The following is a 24,625-nucleotide window of genomic DNA, read 5'->3' on the forward strand; positions in this document are numbered from 1 at the left end:
CCCCCGCTGTCTCCCTGTGCATACACAGCCCTTCTGTTCTCCCATGATTGATCCCTCCAAGGAGTTTATCTACCTAATGTAAGTGTTCAGCTCATATGCTTGTCTTTTGTTTGGCAAGTTCAGTTCCAGGCATGAAGGGTAGCTAGGGGATGTAATCATGAGAAGTTCTTTGTGGTGAAGTGTAGAAACTTTAATAACAACCAAAAGGAGTGTGGTTTGCTCTTTAGCATAAAGATGAAAATATGGTGAAGCAAGAATGGATACTTCGGTCCCCTGAGAAAACCCCCCCAAAACAACAAACAAACCAAACTCACTGCCATTGAGTCAGATCCGACTCGTAGCAACCCCTCCTTGGGTTTCTGAGGCGGTATCGCTGTGGAAGTAGATTGCCTAATCTTCCTTCCGAGGAGTGGCTGGGGTTTGAAGCACCAGCCCTCTGGTTAGCGGTCAAATTCCAGTTTTGCCTAAAAAAAGAGTAGATTCCAAAGGAGTGAGGGGTGATGCCTAGGGTAGCTACGTCGGAAATGAGAAACAGAAATGGTAAAATCCACGCATTTACCTTGCAAAGATAAGCAGTGTGTGTGGCCTCAGTACATGCCCAAGTGAGCAGAAAACACGTTCACAGTAACAGATGTCCACACGTGTCCGTAGTAGTGTTGGTCATGAAGTCCCGAGGTGGGAGCAGCTGACGAACGGACTCGACGCTGTGGTGGGTCATCCTGGAGCCACCACCCTCAGCCGTCAGAGGGGCGGTGTTTCTGGTACCTGCTGGCACCTGGGCGGACCATGGAAGCATGTGCAGCCGCAAGAAGCCAGACGCAGAGGCACAGTTGTGAGATTGCTTCATGTGCAGCGTCAGGATCAGGGAAGGGCAAGTCCGTGGAGCCGGTCTGCTGGTGTTTGCTGGCGGGAGGAGGGGAGTGGAGATCGACCCCTTCATGGCCACACGGCTTCCTGTGGGGGACACGCTGCCAGCAAATAGTCTGCAATTAGACAGTCTTACAAGACTGTGAATATATGGAACCTCAGAACTGAGCAGTGTAAAGCCATTGCAAGGTTTTATGTTGTGTGAATTTGAATGGTGTGAATTTAGAATCCTGGTGTTAAAATACCACCTCAGTATTTGAATGATGTCAGTATTTTAATTACTGTGAAGTAGTGGAACTCACCCAGAAATAAAAACAATCAAATTGTCAAGAATGACATGATTTCGGGCTTGGCCGACCAAGTGGACTATAAATTGTTTCTGTTAGTGCCACTGGCATTGCCACTGTAGTTGGTGAAAGGGCCTCCTGCTGTGTCAGGGTTCCAGGTTTGTCCTTAAAGGATGCTGATTGGAGGCCAGGACCACTCAGCATGCACCCTGCTTGGTGTTCTAGGCCCAGAGGTGGGGAAGGGGCATAGTGCATTTGAACCTGGTCCATCACTTGTGAGGGAGGAAACAGAATAGTAACATGTCTTTCTTTTTTCCTCCTCTGAGTGGAAATTAATGTTCAGGCTGACATGGGTAGAGGTGACTCCAGCACTTAGCAAAGACTGGAGCCGTCCCAGGAGAGCTGGACCAGCTGGAGGCCGAGTGCGGGGCACCGAGGATCTGCCGGAGGGAGGGGAGCGCAAGCCCCACAGGTCCTGGCTAGCAGCGTGCGGTGAGAGACGGAACCTCCGCAGTGAGGGCACAGAGTATAGAGCAGTCTTTGAACTCTGTCACCGAAGCGAATGGACAGGAGCTCTGGTGACAGTGGTTAGGACTGCGACTGCTAACCTAAAGGTCAGCGGTTTGAACCCACCAGCTACTTAGCGGGAGGAAGGGCCTGGCAGTCTGCTGCCGTGAAGCCCGGCCCTGGAAACCCCAGGGGCGGTTCTGTTCTGTCTTACAGGGTCACTCCGAGTTGGACTGCACTCGCCAGCAGTGGGTCTGGTTTTTTTATTTTATCTTCCAGTTTTTAAAATTTCTTAAAATACACCTTTTGGAGTTGAAGAAACGAAGATGCAGAACTTAAGTGAGCAGTCTAAAGTCCCGCAAGGCCAGCGTTTCCAAACCTGGAAGGAGGTCGAGTTGCCTGGGGAAGCTCTTAAGAAACATGTATTTTTAGGTTCTGCCCCAGAGAAGCTGCGTCCGGACGGTAAGCCCAGGAGCCTGCGCATCCAGACCGCGTCCGTGCCCGTAGACTAAGAGAAGACGCACTCTTCTTCCTTAAACTGCCAGGAGTTCTCTTGCTGTTTCAGCAGGGGTGTATTGAAAATAACAAAACTAATTAACAGAATAAACTGGAGCTATCGATGGCCGTGATGGGGAACCAAAGACGCGTCGTGGTGACTGAGGAGAGGGGCAGGAGAAGAGCGGGCAGAGGGTCCCGCGGCACCTCCTGGCCGCCGCGTCTTGAGTGACTCAGAGTGTTGGTTGCCTTTGGAGATAAATTTGGCATGATGCGGGTTTTCATCAGTGCCGTGTGGTGTGGTAATCTGAACCTTTTCGCCCAGAAATGACGCATGTTGGCATTCCTAAGCCTTGTGTGAAGCCGGCTTCATGAACTGCTGCTGTCAGTGGTTTATAGCTGTTTGCCCTCTTCTTAGTCCTACAAATGCCAAATGTGAAAATATGAGCCTGCGTGGCTCTGACTTGGGTTTTAAGATTAAAGGATTCCAGTGATGATCGTATCTGTTCAGTTTCAGAAAATGCTGGAAACTTTATAGCAAATCAAACTCACTGCTGTCGAGTCAGATCCGACTCATAGCGACCCCTCCTTGGATTTCCGAGGCAGTATCACTACAGAAGTAGATTGTCCAATCTTCCTTCTGAGGAGTGGCTGGTGGGTTTGAACTGCCAGCCTCTGGTTAGCAGTCAGGTGCCTTAGGCACTACGCCACCAGAGCTCCCTTTATAGCAAATGGTAGTAAACTAAAATGCCACTGTCTGAAGCTGTTTTTGAACTAACGTTTTATTTAAAGAGAAACCAGTCTAGACTCTGATGATAGACTTTAGGATGGTAATTAATGTAGCAGGTCAGTCTTGTGCGTATTTGGGGTTGGTTGGGGCTGTGCTGGGTTTTCTGCAGTCAGACACTGCATGTAGGGCAGGCTTCTGGAGTCTTTAACTTTGGAATTCCTGCCTCATGTTTATCTAAACTCCTAAGTTTACATTAGCTTTGATGCATTTTCAGCTGAATTCTTCCAAGCTAAGAGAAAGGTTTATCTTTAGGTGTAGCAATTGTTGTCAAGTCTAGAAATGTGTTTCTTCCACGGATGAACAGCTGAGACTGTGGGTTGACGGTGAGTACTCCATGTCACGGACCTCTGACCAGACCAGTAGGAGTGAGACAGCTCCCATGGGTTTCAGAGCCACATCTGAAGCCAGGAGCTGAGCAGTTTGACCTGTTATCAGGGAATACTTAAAACAGAACTGTGTGAAAACCAACTCAGAAAGTAAGCGGGCTAACAGGAGGGCTTTGTAGGGGAGTGCGGGAGCTCGTGGACCCCCTCTGTTCCTGAGACAAGATGGGCCAGGTGGCTGGAGCACCACCTGTGCTCTGAAGCACCCCTCCCCCAGCTCGCGGAGTCCTCCTTGTGCTTTGCTAAGTACTCTGCCTCCAGAAGGCGGTGGGGTGTGTTCCTAATCTACCCAGGACTTTGGGACCTGCTGGGGCCCGCAGCCTGTGCTCCCACCACCTTGCTGGTCGAACTTCCCTCTTGTCACGGCTTCCCTTTCTCCCTGGGCCATTTCCTATCTCACATCTCACCAGCTTCACAGCCCTGCATGCTTGTCAGGCCCTCTACCTTTCACTTCACTGAACTTGGGTTGTTCGATGCTGTTGGATCAGCACGTCCTCACAGCGACCCCACGCGGGGCGGGAGGGGGCGCCGCCCGTCCTTAACCCTTGCTGTGCCGGAGCCACTGGTGCAGCTACTGGATCAGCCCATCTCCTTGAGGCTCTGCCTCTGGTTTGTTGCCCTTCTCTGTCACTAAGCATGATGTCCTTGTGCAGGGACTTGCCTCCTGATGTCATGCCCGTAGTACGAGAGACGAAGTCTCACCATCCTCACTTCTAAAGAGTATTCTGGCTGTGCTTGTTCCAAGATAATTTGTTCGTTCTCGTAGTCCTTGCCAACACCACAAAGGCCTTCCCTCTTCTTTGGTCTTCCTTATGCATTGTCTAGTGTTTGCTGCATATGAGACAGTTGAAAATAGCATGGCTTGTGTTAGGTGCACCTTAGTCCTTAGAGTGACATCTTTGCTTTTTAACACTTAGAAGGGGTCTTCTGGAGCAGATTTGCCCAGTGCAGTGTCACTGTACTGTGGTGGTAACCTGCATCCCATTAAGTCCATTCTCTGTGCACACTCCTGGCCACTGCCCGGAGTGGGCTGTAAGGCAGCCAGCTGGTGCAGGATGGGCATCTCACTCACTCTCTCTTTCAGAGGCCGCTTCACACCTTCCTTCCTCTCTTCCCATCCCTCGTGTTCTTGTCCAGCCTCACGGTTGGCTGACGGCTTTGAGACTTTTCCCAGTGACATTGGAAGACCTCTGAGGAGAGCCTGTAAAAGCTCCCAGCACATGTCTGCCTGCTCATCTGGATCTGGGTCCGCGTGTCCTGCTTCCTGCCTGTTAGTGGGGTGAGCTGTCCGCTCGGGAAGAGGGAAGGGAAAGGCTCAGCCTCTCCACTCGCCTGCTCGACCCTGCGTGCGCCCGGCCTCAGGAGCGCTGCTCCATCCTTCCCACTGCTCCTGCAGTGCCCCAGCTGCTTGCCATCAACACCCTATCAGAGGTCTCCCGGCCACCAGTGCAGTCCTCATCACCCCTTTCCCAGGAAGTTCCTTGCACGACTTTACTCTTTGCACCTGTGTGTCCTCCCTGACACCAGTGGGCCCACTTGGACTTTTGCTCACCGCTGCCCTGGAGTGCTCCTGTTGTGGTCACCATGAGCTCCACACCGCCAAATCCAGCAGTCAGCTGTCGGTCCTCTGCCTCCATCTGTCAACATCGCGTGATACGGGGGACAATTCCTCCTCCCTGGTTGTTCTCTTCCCAACTGGCTGCTCCTGGTGTCCCTTGCGGACAGCTCATGTCTCTGCCCTTGTCCTTGGGGCTTGAACCTCACCTTTTCTCTGCCAGTTCCCTCCTTGCTGATTTCATTCCACCCTTGTTGATTTCACTCCCCAGAAGGCAGACGGTATTCCACTTGACATTGCCCTCCCATCAGACTTGGTGTGCCCAGAACCAGACTTCACCTCCTGCTCAAAAAGGGCTCTTCCCACAGTCTGTCCATCTCTGTGCGTGGATGCCGGCCTTCACGCACTCCGCCAGAACCCTCGGAGTCACCCTGACCTTTCTTCCTGGCAGGCACCGTGTCCATCTGTCAGCAAACCCTGTTGGCTCTGTTGAAACCTGTCCCAGCTCTGCCTGCTTGCCCCTACGGTGTGGTCACTGCGGTCTAAGCACCGTCATCTGTGTGTGTTGCTGTGGTGACTTCTTCAGCCCGGTCCTCCTCTGGCCTCACCCTCCTACGGGCTGTTCTGAACCCCGCATTGGGGGAGTCTTCTGAACACTGAGGAGGGGGTGCGCAAAGCAAGCCGCCCCCGGCACCGGCTTAGTCTCGAGGAGTCTGTCTTGGTCTCTGTCTCTCCAGTGCGGTCTGCGGTCAGACCGTGCCGTTTCTCCTCGGGGTGGAGCCTGTGGCTTGGGAACGGGTTCTCACCCTTGTTCTCCAGCCCGGCCTCGGCTCTCAGGGGCCTTTGTCCACCCCTCACACGCGTGTGGCACGTGTCCTTTGTTCCACCGCTGGCCGGGCGTTAACAGCTTCGCCCAGCCCCTGCTTGGGGCCCTCAGTCTGTAGAGAAGGCTGTGCTGGAGCCCCCAGGGTGACTCTGGTCCCCTTCCTGTGACGTAGACAAGGGCCTCCCTCATCTGCCTCTGCCCGCCAGCTGGCCTCATGGTGCTCCTCCGTACACGTGGCTTGGCCTGCAGAAACCTGGCTGTTGTCAGGGGCCACCATGCTGTGTGGAGGAGGCCGGCCCTGGTGGAGAGCCTGTCTTGTGCAGGATTTCACTTGGCCACAGTGGCACGCCGGCCTTCAGTCTGCCTCTGTCCTGGGTGACTCTGCTTGCCCCCGCACTGGGCTCTGCCTCTCTTGGCACCCACGTGCTGGTGACATTGCTGCTTTGTCTGTCTCCTACAGGAGCACCTGGGAGTGGACAGGGACTGCCTTTCTGATATTCCAGTGCCTGGCTTAGACTATGTGTGTACTCATTCTTTTTTTTAAAAAATACAATTTTTGTGGTAAAATATATACATTTGAGCCTTGAACAGTACATGGATGAGGGGTACCACAACCCCCCCCACAGTCAAAAATCTGCAAATAACTTTTGACACACCAAAACTTAACTGCTGTTATCCTGCTGTTGATTAGAAGCCGTGCCGATAACACAAACAGTGGGTTAACAGTTTTTGCCATACGGAGATTAGATTTTCACACGAAGATGAATACACCTGCACAGCAGGTAAGTTTGTGGACTGTATGGCACTAGGATTGTTTACTGTTCATTAACAGGAGGTGGGTCATCAGGAAGGTCCTCTCCCTCCTCTTCACGTTGAGTCAGCTGAGGAGGAGGAAGAGGCGGGGTTGGTCGTGCTGTCGCTGGGGTGGCAGAGACAGAAGGGGTGGGGGAGTGGAAGGCGAGAAAGGAGCGTCAGGCACATGCGACGGCACTTTACGGAAATACGTTGCCATTTTGGTCTGACTTGGTTGCTTTCTCATTTCTCTCAAAAGGTTTCTCTGGGCTACCGATCCTTCTTCCACCGTTGGCTTTCCTTTCAGTGGCCGGATCCCAGAACAGTCTGTGTTGTGAAAGAAACAGTAGCGATCTTGAATAATCTGAATACCGGCAGCCTTCTGCCGGACTGCCGCACGTCAGTGTGTCTTCGGGCACGGCTGCTCCTGCGTCTTCCTCCTCGCCGTTTGCACGGGTTCAGGAGCGCTCGTCCCCATCTGGCTGTCTTGTGTTCATTCCTGTGCTGGGGTGTCTGTTTGCTCTTGAATTTCTCCAAGATCCACGTCTTGGAAAAGTTCATGTGTAAGCGGACCTATGTGCTTCAAACCTGCGTCGTTCAAGGTCAGCTGTTGAGCAGCCTGCGGCGTCGCAGCTGTTTTCACGTGTATGGTTTGGTGGTGTTAACTGTGGTCACCGTGGTGTGCAGTCATCATGATGTGGGAAATGGGCGATGGTCACACTGTTTCTCGATTGCCTTGTGGCTTCCAGTCAAGATGGCTGCAGAGCTTTGTTTGGACACACCTCTTCTGCTCAAGCACAGCCATGGAGAGGAAGCAACCCAACAACTTAGCCTGGCTCCAAGCAAGATAAGTCGCCCTAAGTGTCACAGATGGAATAGAAACCCACGGTGGTAGCATGAGCTGGCTAGACTCCACTGGCCTGCCAAGCTCACGCGAAAAGCAGGCAGGCAGAGGGAAGCTTGGCTCCTTTAGGGTTAGGATGATAAAGACGGATATGTTCCTGGAATTAGAACTACAGTTAGGGCTCCTTCTTGGAAGCCAGGCTCAGGTGGGGTCTCCACCTAAGGTCTCCTGTACCTTTAGCAAGTTATGGGCCGTGGAGGGTAGTTAGCACAGCCAGGACTTGCTGGCTCCCGCTGGTTCTCCTGCAAAGCCTGCATGACCTCTAGTGTGGCCAGTGCAGCAGGAGCCAGAAACACCATGGCCAAGCCTGGCTCCAGAGTGAGCCCGGCAGGGAGCAGGGCGCCAAGAGCACAAACCCCCTAGCCAGGATGCACACGTGACCCCAGTTCCACAATATGGAAGCCGTCCGATCCTGAGGCCTTCTCACAGAGCCATTGCACTGGCAGGAACGGTAGTGTAAGTATGGAAGATGCTCAGGGAAGCATCTGTCACAGCAGACAAGGAATCAGAACACCAGACAGAAACGGCACAAGGGCAGGAGGGTGGCACAAAGACCCACTTGAAATCTAAGAAACAGGATGACGAACCCTGCACTGGACATAGTCAAAGACAAGATTGCTTGGAGGGTTGGGCTGAGAGATCTGCCCAGATTTGCAGCACAGGCTGGGGGTGAGGAAAGTCCCTGACCTGAATTTGGGTGAGCTGAGCTAGCGCCACCCTGGGTGAGAGACATGTTGTCTTTCAGTCATGAGCCCACCACGGAAGACTAGGAGTTGGCCCACCTCACGGGGAGGGTGTAAACAGTTCCCAGAGGCACGTGGGCCCATGCAGATGAATGCTGACTGCTAAGAGGTGTCCCCTACACACCTCACTTGGGACACATCTTACTTTTTTTCTGGAGCCTTGGTGGTGCAGTTGTGAAGTACTCAGATGCCTACCCAAAGATTGGTGGTTGGAATTTACCAGCCACTCCATGGGAGAAAGAGGTAGCAGTCAGGTTCTGTAAAGATTACAACCTTGGACGCCCTGTGGACCAGCTCGACTCTGTCGTGCAAGGTCGCTGAGTCTATGGCTGTGATTTAGTTTTTGGTTTTCCTTTCTTTTTATCTTATTTCTTTTAGGCATAGGTAGGCACAGGCATATTCTCGAGGAACTAGTATTTGCTGAGAAATGAAATTAAGTATCACAGATTGCTTTCAGGAATTTCCCAGTAGCTCTGTAATGGATGGGCCTCCCCATCTTCTCCCCCCAAAATAGAATTTAAGACAAAGAAACAGTGTAAATTTACCCCTCCCAGTGCTGGCCGTGGCAGTGCTGTTTGCTGCTTTTCCTCGGGCAGGTGTGCACATCTCAGCTCTGCTTCAGGGCTCACGTGGGTGTTGCGGGCTAGCCTTGTCCAGGTAGTTCTAATAGGCGGCGTCCTTCTGTGGCTCGTTGGCCAGGGACTGAGTTACGAGTGAACTTGCAGCTGACCACCTGACTGGGAGCTGGTGTTGGTGGAGCTGCCCGAGTTCACCTCTCTTCCATGTTTTGAATGGCAGCTTGGTTGTCTGTGGGTGCACCTTTGACCCTGCCTTGTTCCGTAGAAAGAAAGCTGTGGAAATGGAGGAAGCGTTGCCAGCGATGGCACCCATGATTTCAGAGGAGGGGGCTTCAGTGTAAACCTGATGGGCGTGTGGGCATCCCTTTGTTTTGGCCGTGTATGTGTGGTGTCGAGTGTGTATGCTGTGTCATGGGAGAGTGTTCGGCATGCACATGAGGACATACGTCATGTGCATGTGAGGGTGTGTGTTTCATATGAGGCTGCAAGTGCACATGTGAGCGTGTATGTGAGGGTGTGTGTTGTGTGCCCCTGAGGAGGGTGTGCATCATGTGCATGTGGGGAGGGTGTGTGTTGTTTGAACATGTGTGTCATGTGCACATGAGCGTTGGTTGCCATCAATGTGTTAGCTCGCACCCTTGGGAAACGGGCACTGGGCCTGCTCTCGGCAGTGGCACTCTCTAGAGGCGTTTCTGCTCGGCCAAATAAAGAAGCCCTCATAGAGCGTCTCTTGCCACACAAGGCTTGTCAGTATTTTCTTTTTCATGACATTTTCTCGTGTTTTAGGTGAAAGGTTACCCAGCAGGTTAGGCTCCGGTTTGACTATTTTTGTACAGGTTGTTCCACGCCATTGGTTACGGGTTTTCCAGCGTGCCGGCGGCCTCCTCCTCTCTGTTCTTTTGGGTTTGGTGATACTGACTGAGCTTCTCCGCCCTCCTCACCTTCTCCCCTGTGCTCTTGAGAAACGCTGACTGTTGGGTTCTCCTACAGCTAATTGCTGGAGGGAGCACGTTCCTCACGGCGACGCTGTGTGTTTGGCTTGCCGGTATTTCTGAAAAGTCCCTTTTCTATAATTGACTTTGAGCAAATTGTGCTCAGGGATTGATCTTGAGGTACCACCAGCCGTATCCTAGAGGACTCTGGGCCTGAGTCTTCCCAGATGAGGGTGGAGTTAGCCCAGAAGAGGAGGCTGGGGACGGAGGCAGGTCCTTCTGTGCCTTACAGCGTTACCAGCACATGTCTATGAGTCACTTAAAAATATCTTTATCCATTTCATGCCTGGATCCATGTTCAGGAACTCTGGATTGGGAGATGGTGGGCTTGGCTGTCCTGCAGCCGGATGTTTGCCCTGCAGCCTGAGATCTGCCACTTGATGCTTTTGGCCCCTGCGCTCGTGCCAGGGCTGATGGTGGGAAGGTATATGGCTTGAGTCTGGGCTCTGAGGCATTAGGTATCTACGTAGTCGTAGGCAGTCGGTTGGTCTCCTCTTTGCAGGGAGGACCGCAAGGCCCCTCACGGGCCGGGCCAGGGACTGCCTTGAGGTTGACTGTAGACACTGGCCAGCAGTCTTATTCAGACAAATCTCTTCTGAATGTTTTCCAGGAGTTTGCAGCACTTACGAAGGAGCTCAGCGTGTGCAGGGAGCAGCTCCTTGAACGGGAAGAGGAAATCGCTGAACTGAAAGCAGAAAGAAACAACACCAGGGTCAGTGGGGCCCCGCCACTTGAGGACTGGCCCCTGGACTGGGGTCATGGTCAGCGCTGTGGGCTTGAAGCTGAAAGATTGGGTCTGCTCCTCCTGGTTTTGAGCACATGTTTATATATTTTCCTACTGAGAGGAAATTTGCCAGGAGAGTTAATGCTGTGTTGATAGGTTTGTGGGAGGTTCTCTAGTGTCAGGCTGAGTGGAGAGGATTCACACTGTTGTAGCTTGCGATCGAAAGCAGGCACTTGCTCTCACTGCAGACATGTAGTTGAAGTGCGTCACGCTGTCCGTCCTGGCCTTGCCTTTCAGCTGTTACTAGAGCACCTGGAGTGCCTGGTGTCCAGGCACGAGCGCTCACTCAGGATGACCGTGGTGAAGAGGCAGGCGCAGTCTCCGGCAGGCGTGTCCAGCGAAGTCGAGGTCCTCAAAGCGCTCAAGTCCTTATTTGAGCACCACAAGGCCCTGGATGAGAAGGTACCATGTGCCATGTCCCAGTGCCTGACCTATGTGTGGGCCGCCTGTGTGGCAGGACTGTCATGTTGGCAGCTTCTGTGGTTTCTGTGAGCTCACCAGGCTCCTCTGTAAGAAGTCAGGGATGGTGTGGTGAAAGGACTGGGAATGGAAAGGACTCGTGTGGGAAAGGCTTCCCATACCTTCCACTGATGACAGTCTGTAGACTGTGTTCTGGTAGGAACTGGGTCATTTATTCGGGGAAACTCTTTCTCAGACTAACTTTAGAGCCATTAACACACACTTTTCTGGACACTAGTTTCAGTAGGAGACATTGCAGGTACTCCCCTATGTTACAGCATACTAACACACAGTTTTCTGGACACTAGTGTCCCTAGGAGACATTGCAGGTACTCCCCAGTGTTATAGTGTACTAACGTTGTATTCCGCTGATGGAGGCCTGGTGCACGGTGGGTAAACCATTCTGGTGGTAAGTGAGAGGTCGGTGGTTTAAACCCACCAGCCACTCTGTGGGAGAAAGATGTGGCAGTCTGCTTCTGTAAAGATTGACAGCCTTGGAAACACTGTGGGGCAGTTCTACTCTGTTCTATAGGGACGCTATGAGTTGGGGTTTGGTTTGGTTGGTATTACAATAATCATACGTTCGGAGTAAGAATAAATTAAACACACACATGCTAACTCAAACCTTTGTTTCCAGGTGAGAGAAAGGTTACGAGTAGCACTTGAGAGGTGTAGTTTGTTAGAAGAAGAATTAGGTGCCACCCATAAGGAGGTAAGCTGAGCAAGTTGTCACATGATGGGTGTCGGGAGGGTTGAGCATGTTGAATCCCTTAATTAAACCAGCTAGGAAGACAGTCACGGTGGGTATTGTGGAGGCAAGTCGGGTGGACTGAGCCAGGTCTTGGATCTTTCTGGTTGTGGACCACCAGCCTACGCAGGTCATTTCAAACAACTTTCAGTTTTTTTGGTAGCTGTTTTTTCGTATTTTTACAATTATACTTGTTGTCATTGGAAATGTGCACAGCAGAATATGAACCAGTTTCAGCAGTGTCCCCATGTACGATTCAGCAGCACCGGTGACACCCTCCCAGTCCTGCAGCCATTCTCACCCTCCTCCTGTGGGTTGTTCCCGCCCTGGGAACATACGTTCCCAGGCCCCTCTGCTTCCTGTCTCATCTTTTCAGTTGCCGTGGCCCACTGGATCCCATAGAGATAGATCTTAAAAGAGGACAGTGCTCGGGGCAGATACTTTACTAATTAATTAAGCTGAACTGTGGTCTGTCACCCGACTCCTAAGCACGATGTCTACTTAAGTGCCTGTTGCCAGTGAGGTGAAGAGTTCTGTTGTTAACAATCAGAGCAGATCAGGATAAACAACGTTGCTCTCCCCCCAGCCTGGACTGAGTTGGGCAGTTTACAGTTGGATTTTTTCAAAAGGAGTTTGCTTTCTTTACCTGCTTCTTTTAAGTAAGGTGTTTTACTCTCATACTCAATTTCTGGTTTTAGTTAATGATCCTGAAAGAACAGAATAACCAGAAAAAAACGCTACCAGATGGGGTGCTTGACATGAACCACGAGCAAGAAAATGCACCAAGCACCAATGGAAAGGCAAGTCGGGTCCTTGGGGCTCCCCCTTCCTACCTCCCCTCACGGCGTGTGGCCGCAGCACACAGTGGGGCTCTTCGGGACGCTGTTGACAAAGCTTGCGCCTAAGCTCGTTGTGGTGTTGTAAGGGGCCATCAGTGGGCTCCAGCACATAGTGACCTTGGGTACAGCAGAACGAAACACTGCCTGGCCCACGCCATCCTTACCATCTTTGCCATACTTGAGTCAATGGCTACAGCCACAGGGTCAGTCCATCTCACTGAAGGTCTTCCCTTTCTCCCTGACCCTCTGCTTTACCGAGCACGCTGTCCTTCTCCAGGGACTGGGCCCTTCTGACACCATGACCAGACCACATGAGACAAAGCCTGGCCATTGTGCTTCTAAGGAGCATTCTGGCTGGCCTTCTTCCAGGACAGATTTGTTTGTTCTTGTGGCTGTCCGTGGTATTTTCAGTATTCTTTGCCAGCACCACAGTGCTAAGGCATCAGTTCTTCTACTGTCTGCCTTATTCATTGTCCAGCTGTCACATACATATGACCCACCAGCCACTCCTCGGAAGGAAGGGTGGGCAATCTACTTCCATAGTGATACCACCTTGGAAACCCAAGGAGGGGCACTATGAGTCGGGTCTGACTTGATAGCACATAACAACAACAAACAACATGAGGCGATTGAAATTACAATGGTTTGTGTAAGGCACAGTTTAGTCTTCAAAATGACATCTTTGCTTTTTACACTTTAAAGAGGTCTTTTGCAGCAAATTTACCCAGTGCAAAATGTCCTCTGCTTTCTTTTTTCTTTTTTTTTTTTTTTTTGGCGATTTGGGTGAAAGTTTAAAGAGCAAGTTCACTTTACAGACAATAATTCACACACATTTTGTTTCATGACGTTGGTTGCAATCTCTGTGATGTAGCAGCTCTCTTCCTGCTTCCTCTTTGTGGTTACCTTTTCCTTGTGTCCTTTCCTGTGTATTCCTGCCCTCTGAGCTGTCTCTCTATGTAAATACTGCCCTGGTCCCCGTGGTTGGTTGTTCTAAGGAGTGCACCTCCCTGGTGTAAATGATCACTTTATATGTCTGTTTGTCCGGAAGCTACAAGAGTGAGTTCAGTTCCAGGTCTGAAGGGTAAGTAGGGCCATGATCTCTGCCAGTATACCTGGTCTTTTTTATGATTTTGAGTTTTGTTCCAGTAAAGCTTGGTGTGAGGTATGGGTCTTGTTTGATTTTTCTGCAAATGGATATGCTGTTTTGCTAGCACCATTTGTTAAAGAGACTGTCTCTTCCCCTTTTAATGGATTTTGGCCCTTTGTCAAGATCAGCTGGCCATAGGTGGATGGATCTGTTTCTGGGTCCTCAATTCTGTTCCACTGCTCATGTGTCTTGTCATTGTACCAATACCAGGCTGTTTTGACTACTGTGGCTGTAGACTAGGTTTTGAAATCCCGGAGTGTGAGACCTCCTGCCTTGTTCTTCTTCAGTAGTGCTTTGCTTATTTGAGGTCTCTCTCCTTTCCATATAAAATTAGTGATTGGTTTTTCCATGTCTTTAAAGAATGTTGATGGGATCTGGACTGGGATTGCATTGAATGTATAGATTGCTTTGGGTGGTATTGACATTTTCGTAGTGTTCACTCTTCCTGTCCACAAGCATGGGATGTCTTCCATATGTACATCTGTTACAGTTTCCTGAAGTTGTCATCTGATTTCTTGTCTGCTGCTCCATAGGTATTGATAGTGCATCCAAGTGAAATGAAATCCTTGGCACCTTTGCTTAGGCTCGAGCAGTCCTGAAAGCTGAGTGATCTGGTAGTTTGCTTGGTTTGACTGTGACTGTACTCATTTCACCCAAGTGTTTTATTTCCTGGCTCACAAGCTGGGCTAGTGCAGGCTGTTTGTCTTCAGCAGAGGTCTTCGGACGGCTCTCTGAACCATGAGGAAGACCTCGCCAAGGTGGTGGAGCTGCAGGATGTCATTGACAAGCAGTCCCGAGAGCAGAGCCAGATGAAGGAGCGCCTGGCCTCCCTCTCCAGCCACGTCAGCGAACTGGAGGAAGACCTAGACACCGCCAGGAAGGATCTCATCAAGTCGGAAGAGTTGAACACGAAGCTGCAGAGGGACGTCCGTGAAGTGAGTGCTCGCGGGAGGGGTGCTTGGGGTCGGTTCATTGGCTGCTGCTGGGAGGTGGGTGCGCCTGTGGTGGGGTGCTGGGGCGGAGCTCACTGGTTGTTGCTGCCTCCGCTCTCCCACTTGCTTTCAGCCTTTGGACTGTTACATAAGTCACAGAGAAATGAAACTGTGCCGAGTGGCCCATTTTTATGGTGACGCTTCCTTTTATCCCAGTTACTACAGGACAAGAGTGTTGGTGGAGCAGACTCACTGGGCGCTGGGTGGGGCATGCAGTCAGCCCTTCCCACTGGTGCTCCTCGGACCTCGTCCCTGCCTCATTCCCTGGTTGGGGGACTGCTCCTTCTCAGACGCGTCTGCTCATCTGTGAATGGCTGGGCTACGCTGTTCTTCGTTACGTTCAGATTTCCTTTGGATTCTAACCTAACGAGTCACTGTCCCCTCGGGGCTGGGGGGCTGGTCTGTGGACTGTGTTGGGGGCGTGACTGGTGGTCTTCTCGGTTTCTGACTTGCTGCTCCCCCAGGGATGTGTGGCACTGAGTGAGTGTAGGAGTCACTCACGCTCAAGGCGGTGGACCGGCTGTGGGTTGAACGGTTGCGTGTGCTTCCCTGGGCAGAGGTGTGCTCGCTGCTGGAGTCACCCGTGTTTAGAAGGCCCGCCGAAGAACTTTCCCATGGTCACGTGGCAGCAGAGGCAGGCTGGACCCATGCTCCTGTGGGTTGTCTCGTTCTAGCCTGTCCTCTGTCCCCAGTGACGCTCCTGACTGCTTAAAGCCTGTGCAGACAGGTTGGCTTGCAGTCTGTATGCTCTGTAAGTCATTCCACAGAAGGCCTCAGAGCAGACAAAGCCATTTGTGTATTTAATTTAACTCTGTATTATTCTTCAAAGCAATAGAAGATTATTTATGTGGTAGAGTTTAATATGCAAGACATTTTTTAAAAAATTGTGATTTGGCTGAAAGTTTACAGAGCAAATTTATTTTCCACACAGCAGCTCATACACATTTTGTTTCATGACATTGACTGTGATCCCCACAGTGTAACAGCTCTCTTCTTACTTCCTGCCTGTGGTTTCCCCTGTGTCCTTCTTTCCTGTGCATTCCTGCCCCCTGAGCTGTCTCCCTGTGCAAATGCTGCCCTTCTGATCTCCCGTGCTTGACTTTTCTAAGGAGTGCACCTCCCTGGTGTAATTCTTCACCTATTATTTGAGTTTGACTGGAAGCCACAGGATTGAGTTCAGTTCTAGGCGCACGGGATTTAGCAACATTCTTTAAAGACGGGGGTCATAGTCTTGGGAGTTTACCAGTCTTTATCAGACTAGTAACCCTGGTCTTTTTTATGATTTTGAGTTTTGTTCTACATTTTTCTTCCCCTCTGTCCAGAATCTCCAATTTTGATCTCTTTCTGAGTGGTTGGCAGTGGTAGCCAGGCACCATCTAGTTCTTCTGGTCTCAGGATCATGTAGGCTGAGGTTCACATGGTCCACTAGTCCCTTGGACTGATTGTTCCCATGTGTCCTTGATTTTCTTCTTTGTTGTGGATGAAGAGAGACCAAATGTTGCATCTTAGATGGCCGCTCATAAGCTTTCAGACCCCAGTCGGTGCAGAGAATTGTGAAATTCTTTGAAAACCTGTCTCTCTTTTTTTTTTTTTTTATTAGGATTTGGGTGAAGATTTACAGAGTAAATTCACTTTTCATACAGCAGTTCACATATACTTTGTCTCATGTCATTGACCAAAATTTACAATGCAGCAGCTCCCCTCCCACTTCCTCCCCATAGTTACCTCCTCCCAGTGTCCATCCCTTCATACTCTTCTGCACCCTGAGCTATCTCCCTGTGCATAAGCAGCCCTTCCTTCTCCCATGATTGTTCTCTCCAGGGCGTGTGTCTACTTGAGGTAAATGTTTAACTCACATGCCTGTACTTTGTTTGGCTGGAAACCACAGTTGTGGGTTCAATTCCAGACCTGAAGGGCAGCTAGGGGCCATAGTCTCAGTGGTTACACCAGGCTCCATTGGACCAGCAAACCTGGTCCCCACCTTCTTTTTTTTTTTTTTTTTTTTGTCTCCAAACGATTTTGAGTTTTGTTCCACATTGTTCTCCCTCTTTATGCAGGATCTTCTACATCCCTTCCAAGTGGATGGCAGTGGTAGCTGGGCACCATCTAGTTCTTCTGGTCTTATAGTTGTATAGAAAACCTGTCATTTTTAATCGTGAGACTTGTCAGCCCTTAGTCGTTTCATAAACAGGCAAGCACCTTAAAGCAGTGGTTTTGGGGAACAAAGGAGCAGAACCACTCCAGGCGAGCAATCCCGACCCACTGTTGATATTTGATGCATGGACCCTGAGATCGTGAGAGAATCTGACTTGAGGAGGCTGCTTTCAGAGAAACGTTGACTTCTGTGGGTGTTTGCGTGTGCACTTGCGTCTGGGTGCTGGGCTGCGGTTCCATCCAACTTGCACGCCTTGTGTGTCACTGTTGTAGCTGTGAAGAGCCCAGTTCTGCCTGTGCCAGCCCTGGGAGTTGAGGCAAACCATCTTCCTTATAATACTGGGCATCTTATGAGGACTCTTTGTCACGTTATGTAGAAGGGGGTGAACTTGGTAACCTGAGTTGCCGGACGAGTCTTTGTAATTGGATCGGTGAATATTTATTGTACTTGAGGTAGGACATTTTTGTTCACCTTTGAGAATATTGGCATCTCTATCAGTTTAATTTTGAGCATGCCAATTTTATATTTGATTTGAGGAATATTAATCACTTTTTTTTTTTAATTTCTCTGAAATACCCAACTTAGGCCCTGGCCCAAAAGGAAGACATGGAAGAGAGAATCACTACCCTTGAAAAACGCTACCTCGCTGCACAGCGCGAAGCCACGTCTGTGCATGACCTCAATGATAAACTTGAAAATGAGATTGCAAACAAAGACTCTCTGCATCGGCAGGTAACAGTGCAGCGGGCACTGCCTGGCTTTTCCCAGGGAGGTCTGATGACGCCAGAGGCCTTGTACTTGGAAATCAAGTCAAATGTAAAGCTTGCATGATCTTTTGAGTATTGTGTTTAAGAAGTCGGGGTTGTCTCTGATTATACCTGTGGACCCTTTAGGATCTGATTGAACTGCTCTGTAGAGCTGCAGGAAGGCCTAGTGGTGCAGAGATTAAGTGCTTGACTGTTAACTGAAAGATTGGCAGTTTGAACCCACTAGCCCCTCTGCAGGAGGAGGACCTGGTGATCTGCTTGTGTAAGGATTCCAGCCCTGGGAGTTGAGGCAAACCGTCTTCCTTATAATGCTGGGCACCTTATGAGGACTCTTTGTCGTGTTATGTAGAAGGGGGTGAACTTGGTAACCTGAGTTTGTCCCAGTGGGCAGTTCTCTGCCATTTGGGATTGCTGCAAGTTGGCATTGACTTGATGGTAGCCGCACCCTGGAATTCTTTTCCTCGTTCCTATTACTTGGTTGTAATTGAAAGTTCACAGTCACCTGTGAGCATTTTGAGCAGACAGTGGCTAGGAGCCTAGAGTGGCAAAGAACCACGAGAGGGGGGGCGGTGTGGCTGCTTGGTGGTAACTGGGGACCTGCTGGTAGACAGCAGAGTCAGAAATAGCTGTGGCGGAGCCGGTACCTCCTGCGGCTTGGCCAGCCACACTGGCCCCTGCTGCTGGTTTGGGTCAGACGGAAGCGCTGACCAGGAAAACCACAGTCAGGCTACGTGACGAGAGAGCGAGCTGGGCATTCTATAGAGATGAAGAATGAAATACTAGGCTGCCATTAAAAATGATGTGTATGATATTTAATGACACGTAAGATACTCACACTAAAGAGGGCTGGAAAAGGCAGATTACGAAACAGGTCGTTCCTGACCACTACTGAGGCTTTGTTCCAATGATGACTCCATGGTCAGTTGGTTCTGGGGTGAGACGAGTACGTTTTCTTCTTAAATTTTCATCCTTTTTGCCTTTTGTTGTCAGTGTCTTTATAAATCCAATCTTCCTTTGTCTTTGGGGGATGGGAGCACGATATTTGAGAATGAAAACATCAGCACATTACATGCTGTAATGTTGTACGAGGTGTGTATCACTGATGGTGCGATGTACAGAAAAGCAATGGCGTGTAGTCACCACGACTCGAGTGCACCCTAAGTTGGGTACTTCCTGTGGTGCCTGCACTGTGGTGTAGTTTGTAGTGGGTTTCAGTGTAATAGTTTGCTTACTTGCTTAAAGTAAGAGGTGTGGCTTAGCGCAGACAAGTGCAATCAAGGGAGTGTCGCAACCAGCGAGTCACACAGATGTTTGTTTTCCCAGTGCACGGAAAAGTTATCTTTATACTCTGTTGTAATCTATTTAGTATGTGATCCCTTTGTGAAAAAGTTTGTGGCACTGTGAGAATGACCAAATTGTGGCACAGAGACAGGAAGGAAGCACGTGCTGTTGGAAAAATGGTACGACAGACCTGCTTGACGCAGGGTTGCCACAGACCTTGCATTTGTAAAAAACTCACCGTCTGTGAAGTGCAATAAAGCAAGAGCAGTAAAGCGAGGTCTGCCTGTGTGGAGACACGCACACAGGGAAGAGAGGCTGGGTACAGTTCGATGGTAACCCCCCAGGAGCCTGAAGCGAGCTAATGCTTAAAGTTTTCTCTTTTTTTAAGTCTTTTTTTATACTTTCTGCATTGAGGTGTTTGTTTAGAGCGAGAGGGTTTTTAGAAGGAATAACCTGTATAATTGAGATGCCTTGGCCAGCATTTTGCTAGGGGTCCTCTACACAGAGCTCCTTTGGGAGGGGACTGGAATAGCCAGCCTCTTGCCCTAAATGTACGTGGCAGACAGCTAGCTGCAAGCTGTGTTTGCTTCCACCAGCACACCCGGTGATTTTTGAAGGAGAGTTGGCACTGAGCCCTTCTTACCGTAACTTACCAGTGCGAATGAGTAAACCTCAGCAGGAAACCAAATTCCCATAGCACGTGGGAGCCTTTATTTATAGAGGGGAGCTTCCGGTAAGATACTTAGGGAAAGCAGAAACTCCGGCTAAAGGTGTTGTGTACCATCCTCCCAGCTGGCGGAGAAGGTTTACCCCTAGCTGGTTTCAGACCGGGGCTGCTCCCAGCGGAGCTAAGTTAGAACACGACTGCTTGAGGTTTTGCTTCCGTGTGTTACACACGGTGAGAGTGGTGAGTGGGCTGCTGCGTGATGCTTTGCGTTCACTTTGCAGACCGAGGATAAGAACCGGCAGTTGCAGGAGCGTCTGGAGCTGGCGGAGCAGAAGCTGCAGCAGACGCTGCGCAAAGCGGAGACCCTGCCTGAGGTGGAGGCGGAGCTGGCGCAGCGTGTGGCCGCGCTGTCCAAGGTGGGGCCTGCGTCTAGTTCCGGGGCCCACACGGGGCTCTCCACCTTGGTTGTGACTTGTCCGTGTGCCGTGTCACCCTTGGTCTTACTTCAGTGTGCCTGTGGCCACATGTAGCACAGATCAGTTCGTGGTGCTGCTGTGTCGGGGAGGGCGGGGCTTTGTCAGTGTGGGACGTTTCCCTACCCGTCATTCCTGAGTTAACGGCCTTCCAGATTTCTCAGCTGCATGCTGTCTGTCCATGGTACTCTTGAGCTAAGCGCTGAGTCAAAAACTCAGAGCCTGGGACAGAAGCTTTGTGTAAAATGAGGGAGGCTTTTCTCCCAAATTGGAAAAGACCATCTCCTTTTAAAGAAAATAGAAATAAACATGTAACGCGTACAATTTTCAGTAATTTACACATTCATTGGGCCAGCAAGCATGGTCTAGCCACAGTCCCCGCCCTTTAGAGTTCTCCTTGTTCCCTAGGACACACTAGCAGGCAATTTTGCAGTGATGCAATGGGCCCTACAGCAGGCTCCGGAAACAAGTAGCAGGGTGGTAGCCCAGGCTTCCTGGGCTCCAGACAAAGCTGCTGGTGAGGCCTGGCTGAGCCCTGTGGTGTCAGTGGGCCATGGCCAGGAAGAGGGCTTGGGAGCGTGTTCTTGGCCAGGCCACAGCCCGAGCAGGGCTGGCAGGGCAGGGAGCACCTGTGAGTGGTCTTGTTTTGCCTGGCTAGAGCATGGTGAGCCGCTGCTGAGGGCCGGGGCACAGAGGGCCCCTTAGAACCAGGCCCCTGTTGGTGAAGGGGACGTGGGGTGCGGACAGTGTCCGGGGCCGCACAGGCTACTCGTTGGAGCGAGGCGATCACTAACAGCTGTCACAGACCCTTCCTGCTCCCTCTGTGATTTGCTTTTAAAGTCTTGGTTTCTTTCTCCCCCGTCACTCTCCTGCCCCTTGTCGGCTTGTTGCTAGTCTGACGTTTTGTCTTCTGGAAGCTGTGCTGCTAAAGAAGCTAAACTGTTCGAACTTACTTCCCAGCTTAGGAAGGTAGACCCCACACCTTGCCCTGCCTGTGCTTGCCGCTTTCTGCTCTTGGTGCTGACTAACAGTCCTGGGGTGGGGCCAGAGATGGGGGGATTTGCCAGGGGGCGGGGCAGAAGGCACGTGTTTTTCCGCTTCAGTGGTCACCATGCCACAGACCAAGAGCACGACTGGGTTTGTTGCTTCACGGGGCAGCACCAGGCCACCGGGGCTGTGCCACCGGACACTAGTGGGCGCTGCCTGTGCCACTGAGGCTGTGCCACCGGACGTGAGTGGGCGCTGCCTGTGCCACCGAGGCTGTGCCACCGGACGTGAGTGGGCGCTGCCTGTGCCACCGAGGCTGTGCCACCGGACGTGAGTGGGCGCTGCCTGTGCCGCAGTGGTTGCCGCCTAGCGTGTTGTGCTTGTTGCTGCTGTAGTAGAGCAGTGTGTCATTGGTGAGCTCCGATTGTCAGTTCACAGTTGCCTTGCTCTTGCCGGCAGGCTGAAGAGAGACATGGCAACATTGAGGAGCGGTTGCGGCAGATGGAGGTGCAACTGGAGGAGAAGAACCAGGAGCTGCAGCGGGTACGTGCTCCGCCAGTGTGGGTGAGGGGGCTGTGCCACGGGTGGCGCTCCTCCAGCTTGGGTCCTGTTGGCATGTGTATTACGTGCTCTCACCTGTCAGCTCCCTGCTGCTGCTGCGTCCTCTTCACGCACACCACGTCAGTTTTGCTGATGCTGGTACCAGCAGAAGAACACGGGCCCACAGGTGACGCAGGCGGCAGGGCCACAAGTCTAAGGACACTCAGGTGGGGGCTTGGGGTCACCCTGATCCTTGTGGGGGCCACAAGTCCAGGAACACTCAGATTGGGCCTTGGGCTCACCCTGATCCCTGTGGTCACCGAGAGGCAACATAAAGCCTGTCGTTCCAGGTGAGTGGTCAGCTTGCTCAGGAGATGGCTCTGAAGTGCCAAATCTAGGTCATGGGCTAACCTCCCTCCTAGAACATCCAGTTGTTACCCCAAATATAACGCTACACAGGGACGGTGTTCCTGAGAAGAGGGCAGCTGAGCTGGGATAGACCTAGAGCACTGAAAGGGCTTGATGGGGAGGCCTGGTTGGCTGGGTCGTAAGAGAGTTTTCTCTGAAAGTGTGGGGCGCATGTCAGTTGCAGAGTATCCAGGAAACGAGACGCAGTCAAAAGCAATTTCTGGTCTGGCTGCCACCAGGCCTGGTCTCTGATGGTTTCTCTCACATGGGGGTAGAGAGAGGACGCATGCAGCATCTAATGAAAGAGCCCTCGCATTCCCTCAGCGAGCTGCCAGGCACGAGGTCAAGGCCAACGGAAGTCTACACTCCTGGCCGTGAGCAGCAGAGACTCCAGCTCCAGGAGAGGAGGAAGGGTCTGACTTATGTGAAGTGATTCCCCTTGTCACTTGCACGTTCACCTCGTAATCAGAGCACTACAGCTTTCTGTATTACGGGGAGATACTTCATTACTTTTAGAACAATTGACAAGAGTTTTGAGGAACAAGTGTTGTAGTAGGAACAATGTTTGTAACTAAGGCAATTAAAGGAAATGTTTAACTTCAAAAATATTCAGATCCCGGTGGACAATAAGCACTGCTTTCTTAGCTGAAGGGCTGTCTTGTGTGCTGTCGTTGGGTTCCTTAGCTGACACTGGTTGCTAGGGGTCAGGCGTTAGTATGAGGGCTTTGTATTTAATTCTCACACCGGCCTTAAGTTGGAAATGTCAGTACCGCATTGTAAGATGAGGAGCCCAAGTGCAGAAGGGTGGTCAGAGGCCAAAATCACGGGGTAGGCCTTGTGGCAGCGCGCTCCTCCTCGAGCATCAGGGCCTGTGTGTACTGAGCTCTGGCCCGGGGCACCCCTGAGCCTGGCAGACACCCTTGGGCTGAGGGCAAGGGCAGTCCTGAGCAGAGACCCAGCACGCATGCTGCTTGCTCACACTTCCTATTGCCTTCCAGGTGTCACCTGTGTTTACTCAGAATGTGGGGCTGAAGAAATAAGAAAGGGTTTTTAAATCATGATACCAATGATGGTTTTATGGAAGTTGTCAAAGGTGAAATGGAACGTTTGAAGATGGGTATCCTAGGCCTTAGTGAGTTGAGATGGACTGGTATTGGCCATTCTGAATCAGACAGTCAGTCATATGACCTACTATGCTGGGAATGACAGATTGAAGAGGAATGGCGTCACAGTCACCACTGAAAGAACATTTCAAGGTCTGTCCTGTAGTACAATGCTGTCAGTGATAGGGTAGCATCCTTATGCCTACAAGGAATGCCAGTTAATGCAAGTATTATTCAAATTTATGCTCTGACCACTAAAGCCAAAGATAAAGAAATTGAAGATTTTTACCAACTTCTGCGGTCTGAAATTGACCAAACATGCACTTGAGATGTACTGATGATTGGAACGTGAAAGTTAGAAACACAGAAGGGCAGTAGTTGGAAAATAGGCCCTTGGTGATAGAAATGACACCAGGGATTGAATGGTAGAATTTTGCAAAACCGATGACCTTTTCGTTGGAGATACCTTTCTTCGGCACATAAGTGATGACTATACGCGTGGACCTCGCCAGGTGGAATACGCGGGAGTCAGACCAGCTGCCTTTGTGGAGGAGACTGAGGAGCTCAGTATCAGTCAGAACAGGGCAGGAGCCGACTTTGGAACTGACCTTCAGTTGCTCATATGCCAGGTTCAGTTGAAACTGAAGAAACTTAAAAATTTGATTTTAATCCATGAGAGCCGAAATATGACCCTGAGTATATCCCACCTGAATTGAGAGACATCTGAAGAACAGATTTGCTGCATTGAACACTAATGACCAAGAGGAGCAGAGGAGTTGTGGGATGGCACTAAGCACATCATCCGTGAAGAAAGCAAAAGGTGTTAAAAAGCCAGGAAAGAAAGAAAAGACCAGAATGGATGTCAGAAGAGACTCTGAAGCTTGCTCTTGAATGGGGAGTAGTTAAAGTGAATGGAAGAAATGAAATAAAAGACCTCAACAGAAGACTTCAAAGGCCAGCTGGCGAAGACAAAGTGAAGTATAATGAAATGTGCAAAAACCTGGAGTCAGAAAATCAGAAGGGAAGACCATACTCGGCATTGCTCAAGCTGAAAGAGCTGACAAAAAAATTCAAGCCTCGAGTTGCAATGTTGAAGGATTCCATGGGCAAAATATTGAGTGATGCAGGAAGCATCAAGGGCAGATGGAAGGAATGCACAGAGTGGTTGTACCAAGCAGAATTGGTTGACATTCAACCATTTCAGGAGGTAGCAGATCATCAAGAACTGATGGCATTGAAGGAAAGTCCAAGCTGCACTGAAGATATGGCAAAAAGCAGGGCTTCAGGCATTGATGGGCTGTCCACTGAGATGTTCAGACAAATGGGTGCAGTGCTGGAAGTGCTCACTCATCTGTGCCAAGAAATTTGGAAGACAGCTACCTGGCCAGCTGACTGGAAGGGATCATTATTTGTGTCCATTCCAAAGAAAAGTGATTCACCACAGTGTAGAAATTACCCAGCACACCTGGGTAAAATTTTGCTTAATATATTTCAAAAATGCTTGCGGCATAATTTAAAAAACATTGGCAGGGAACTGCCAGAAATTCAAGCCATAT

At 50.7% G+C, this 24,625-nt stretch overlaps 1 protein-coding gene across 1 annotated transcript in view; it reads left to right on the forward strand.

The window, feature by feature from the left end:
* Positions 1-24,625, forward strand: part of PPFIA1 (PTPRF interacting protein alpha 1) — a 140,421-nt gene that overhangs the window by 62,399 nt on the left and 53,397 nt on the right. Inside the window, exons 2-10 of the mRNA XM_042782115.1 lie at positions 10,330-10,431; positions 10,741-10,905; positions 11,600-11,674; positions 12,409-12,510; positions 14,410-14,631; positions 17,429-17,575; positions 19,840-19,974; positions 20,926-21,000; positions 21,478-21,561. Of these exons, the coding sequence (XP_042638049.1) occupies positions 10,330-10,431; positions 10,741-10,905; positions 11,600-11,674; positions 12,409-12,510; positions 14,410-14,631; positions 17,429-17,575; positions 19,840-19,974; positions 20,926-21,000; positions 21,478-21,561 (1,107 nt within the window). The remainder of the gene's footprint in view (positions 1-10,329; positions 10,432-10,740; positions 10,906-11,599; positions 11,675-12,408; positions 12,511-14,409; positions 14,632-17,428; positions 17,576-19,839; positions 19,975-20,925; positions 21,001-21,477; positions 21,562-24,625) is intronic.

This window comes from Orycteropus afer, unplaced genomic scaffold, assembly GCF_000298275.1.
Source record: "Orycteropus afer afer isolate SDZICR_OR568_19922 unplaced genomic scaffold, OryAfe1.0 scaffold00244, whole genome shotgun sequence".
Classification (NCBI taxonomy): domain Eukaryota; kingdom Metazoa; phylum Chordata; class Mammalia; order Tubulidentata; family Orycteropodidae; genus Orycteropus; species Orycteropus afer.